Source organism: Olea europaea, chromosome 12, assembly GCF_002742605.1.
Source record: "Olea europaea var. sylvestris chromosome 12, O_europaea_v1, whole genome shotgun sequence".
Taxonomy (NCBI): Eukaryota; Viridiplantae; Streptophyta; class Magnoliopsida; order Lamiales; family Oleaceae; genus Olea; species Olea europaea.
In genome coordinates this window covers 5,258,094-5,262,158 of record NC_036248.1, presented here as the reverse complement: position 1 = coordinate 5,262,158, position 4,065 = coordinate 5,258,094, and the positions used below count along the sequence as shown (strand labels likewise).

Genomic DNA, 4,065 nt, shown 5'->3' with positions numbered 1-4,065 from the left:
TTATTCGAAAAAAATATAATTATAGGAAATTGTGTGTGCCTTGTATAGAGGGAGGCTAGAAATCCAAGGCCACACGAGCATAGGGTGGTGCCAAATAGGCATGTTGCCTTGGATGAGAGATTTTTAAAAGGTTGAACCCCAATTTTGACAGTCCCAGCTATTCATTGTTCAGTTTTTGGAGTATCATGAGGGAGATAAATTATAGGATGTGGATGTGCCCCAACAGATCAGAGAATAAGAGATTGCACGTATACTAGTGTTCATACAGAGTCCAATTTCATATATCAGGAATTGAACCCTCACACTGCGACTACTAATAAGGTTGAAACTATCTCACTTCTATCTTTTGCAATACTGAATTATGCCCTGGAGGGCGGATGAGGAGATTTCCTCTTCTATTTATTCAAATAGGGCCACCGGCCCTGTTGGGATCACTGTAGCAGGGTTCATTTATGATAGGATCAAGTACAGTGTCTTTCTGATTTTCTATACAACAATTAACGCATACCGAAGTCGTGAATGTGCTAGTTTCATGAATCTGCTTAAATTCGCTTCTAGTGCACGTGCCACCTATATAAGAGCCACGTCACTTATATGATGACACATCGAGTGCCTCTTAGATCTGTTGGCTAAAACCTGCAACTCAAGTTCATCCTCTCTTTGAGTTTATAGATAGAGAGAGAAGAACATAGTGAGTGTGTGTGAAACTATCCCCGGTACACCAGAGGAAAACCAATGGGGGAGGTACCTATAATTACATATATGTCACAAACATGCTGTAAAATCTTTATTTTTTGCTCTGAAACTAATGTTTTATGTGTATTTTTTGTCTTGCAGGAAGAAAAGAAACTGGAGAAAGCGAAGAAGCCCGAGGAAGAAGCGAAGAAAGAAGAAGCACCAAAAGCTGATGAGAAAACCAGTGAGCAAACGAAAGAAAAGAAATCTGAGGAATCCAAAGAGGCGGCGCCACCACCGCCTCCACCGCAAGAAATCATCCTGAAAGTTTACATGCATTGTGAAGGTTGTGCCAGAAAAGTCCGAAGATGCCTCAAAGACTTCCAAGGTAATTAGATCTTATTCAGATTTTAAATTGTTGTCTCGTTTGGAGGTATATGAACGAATAGAAGGACAAAGAAAAGGATTTATATATATAGTCGATTCTAAATTTATGTTGCAGGGGTAGAGGATGTAATAACAGATTGCAAGACGAGTAAGGTGATTGTGAAAGGTGAGAAGGCAGATCCAATTAAGGTTTTGGAAAGGGTTCAAAGGAAGAGCCACCGGCAGGTGGAGCTTCTCTCTCCAATCCCAAAACCGGTGGCGGAAGAACCTAAGAAACCGGAAGAAAAAGAGATGGCTAAAGCCGAAGAGAAAAAACCGGAGGTTTGTATTTTTTAAAATTTTGTAAAAGAATTATTTTATTGTTAGAAAATAACTGTAATTTTTTTTATTTTTTTTTTACCTTTTTAGCCTCCGGTGATTACAGTAATCTTGCATGTTTACATGCATTGTGAGGCTTGTGCTCAAGCAATCAGGAAGAGAATACAGAGAATGAAAGGTAACTTCATTGTTTCCTTAAATTTATTTTAAACCTCAACCGATAAAAAAGTTCTTTATTTTAATTTTTTGAAGATTCATACAGTAGTTATTATTTTTTTGCCTTTATAGCCCTTTTCTGCTGTATGTGCAAAAATAATTGTATTCAATTCTTCTCTTTATTTTCATCTATAATATTCAATTCTTAAGATTCTGCGTCACTTCAACATAAGTATTTTAATCAAGATTAATCCCTCAAGAATCTTTGTGAAGTTTTTGGCATAGATGGATCATTCATAAACATGCAATTGTCTCGCAGAAGCGTATAGTCGACCCCAAATGTATTGTTAACGGGCTTATAGCATGTTTTATAAGTATATAAGAAAGAAATTGAACTCACTCTTTTTCTTTTTCTTCTTTTGATGACAATAAGTTAGCTAAACATGCTTATAATGTGTTAACATGGTCAAGTTTTGATTTGTAGGAGCGGAAAGTGCAGAGCCAGATCTAAAGAGTTCACAAGTGACAGTGAAAGGCATGTTTGAGCCTGAAGATCTCGTTGATTATGTATACAAGAGAACGGGAAAGCACGCAGTAATCGTGAAGGTAGAGCCGGATAAAAAAGAGGATGAAAAAGAGAAAGAAAAAGACTGTAAAGACGAGAAGAAGACCGGGGGTGAGAAAAAGGAAGCCAAGAAAGGTGGTGAAGAGGCGAAAGAAAACAAGGAAGGAGGTGGCGGCGAAGAACCACCGGCTAAACCCGAGGATGACACTAAATTAGACTTGAAAAAGAATGAATTCTATCATTACTACCCTCAAAACTATCAGATTCAACCTCAAAGATTTGTCCAAGAACACATTGATATTGGATATGCTCCACAGATCTTCATTGACGAAAATCAAAGATTTGTCCAAGAACATATTGATATTGGATATGCTCCACAGATCTTCAGTGATGAAAACCCTAATGCATGTTCAGTTATGTGAAATTTGGGATGAACAAGGGATGGAGTTAGGGGGCACACCGCACATGGATAACTGTTCCATGACATGTTGTTGTGCTCTACATGTGGTCATGTCTGGGTTTCGTAGTATAAATCTACAGGAAGCTGTAGAATTTTGTGCCTTTTTCGTTTTCGTTTATTATAATCTTTGTCACATACCTTGAATAAGAGTATATTGTATAATTATGTCTGGTATATTTTTTTTCTCGGAAAGTACTTGATCTTTGTTTGTTTAATACTTTTCGTCTTTTTGACAAGAACCAGCATTCTTATCTTGCCTAGATATTGTCAAAATTAATATGCATTTTACTTTAATTTGCTTTTCAGTTAAAATGATGGGTCGATTCGACTTCACCACCATACTTTTTTGAACTTTTTTGAATCCAACAGCTGGTTGGTGGTTTCACGATAGGGCCATCTTCGTGTACAAAAAAATGAAAATACGGAAAAGATATAAAACACACACATGCACGGAATGGGTGATTTGTTTTTTTAATATAAAACTCACATGGAGGACCCCATGTGAGTTTTCTGCTTTTCTTTGTTGTAGGAACATCTTCGTACACACCGAACCGTTCTTCACGATATCTCTAGAAAACGCCCTCAAGTATTAGTCACATATTTTATTATTTAAATTTGATTGTTTATGTATATTAATATTAATTTCGATGTGAATACGAATTAAATTTTCAAAATGAAGGTTTTAATTGGTTAATCATAGCTTAAGCTAGAATGATAAACTATATAGCGTGGGCGATATTTTATTTCTACTTTAGTCAAGTGGTGGAAGCAAGTATTTTAAATTTGGGGGACATAATCAAGAAGGCTAACAAAAACTTAACTTTTGGAGAAATTGTATTGCCTTCGTTCATTACCACCCACACCTTTATCCATTTAAAGAAATCGAGAAATTGTTTAAATCATGAAAACAAAAACACATTGCCGGTTTTAAATCTATATAAAATCAGAGAAATGAAGGGGCCGTTTGGGAGTGATTTTCATTCAAAAAAATTAATTTTTTGACTGTTATTTTACTATTTCAGTCATAAAGTTTGACTTTTTCTCTTACAGGTGGTTTCCACTTTTCTTTTAACGGTCGAAAAATCAATTCTCAAAATCGCTCCCAAACGGGCCTAAATCTTTTTCGTGAAAACAAGTGGGGGTTTGGTTTTATATAAAATCAGAGAAATCTATCTCTGTTCTGATCTTGTTTTTCTATAAAAAAAAAAATGCTAAGAAGATAAAAAAATATTCTAACAATTAATAAGCATGTAGGCTGGGACAAGTTATTGGGATCAAAACAGATCACTTCTAAACAATTATTAAATCTTAGTGCATAGCAAGTAGAACTAAAGAAAAATATCTTCTCAGCCACAAACTAGAGCTTCCTTTTTACTTATGCAAAGAAGAATATACAGATGACTGCAAAAATGAAAGTTGCCTCCCAAATTCGATAAACTGTTTCAATTGAATTTGGCAACACATCCCCACAGATTGATTAATGATTAATACCTCACGAACATTC

At 35.6% G+C, this 4,065-nt stretch overlaps 1 protein-coding gene across 1 annotated transcript; it reads left to right on the top strand.

Moving 5' to 3' along the window:
• The first annotated feature begins 514 nt into the window (after positions 1 to 514).
• LOC111405326 (heavy metal-associated isoprenylated plant protein 7-like) lies at positions 515 to 2,785 on the top strand. The gene is made up of 5 exons (XM_023034153.1): positions 515 to 744; positions 838 to 1,063; positions 1,178 to 1,383; positions 1,471 to 1,558; positions 2,021 to 2,785. The coding sequence occupies exons 1-5, from the start codon at positions 736 to 738 to the stop codon at positions 2,521 to 2,523; spliced, it is 1,032 nt and encodes a 343-aa protein (XP_022889921.1). The 5' UTR covers positions 515 to 735; the 3' UTR covers positions 2,524 to 2,785.
• Positions 2,786 to 4,065: the final 1,280 nt, after the last annotated feature.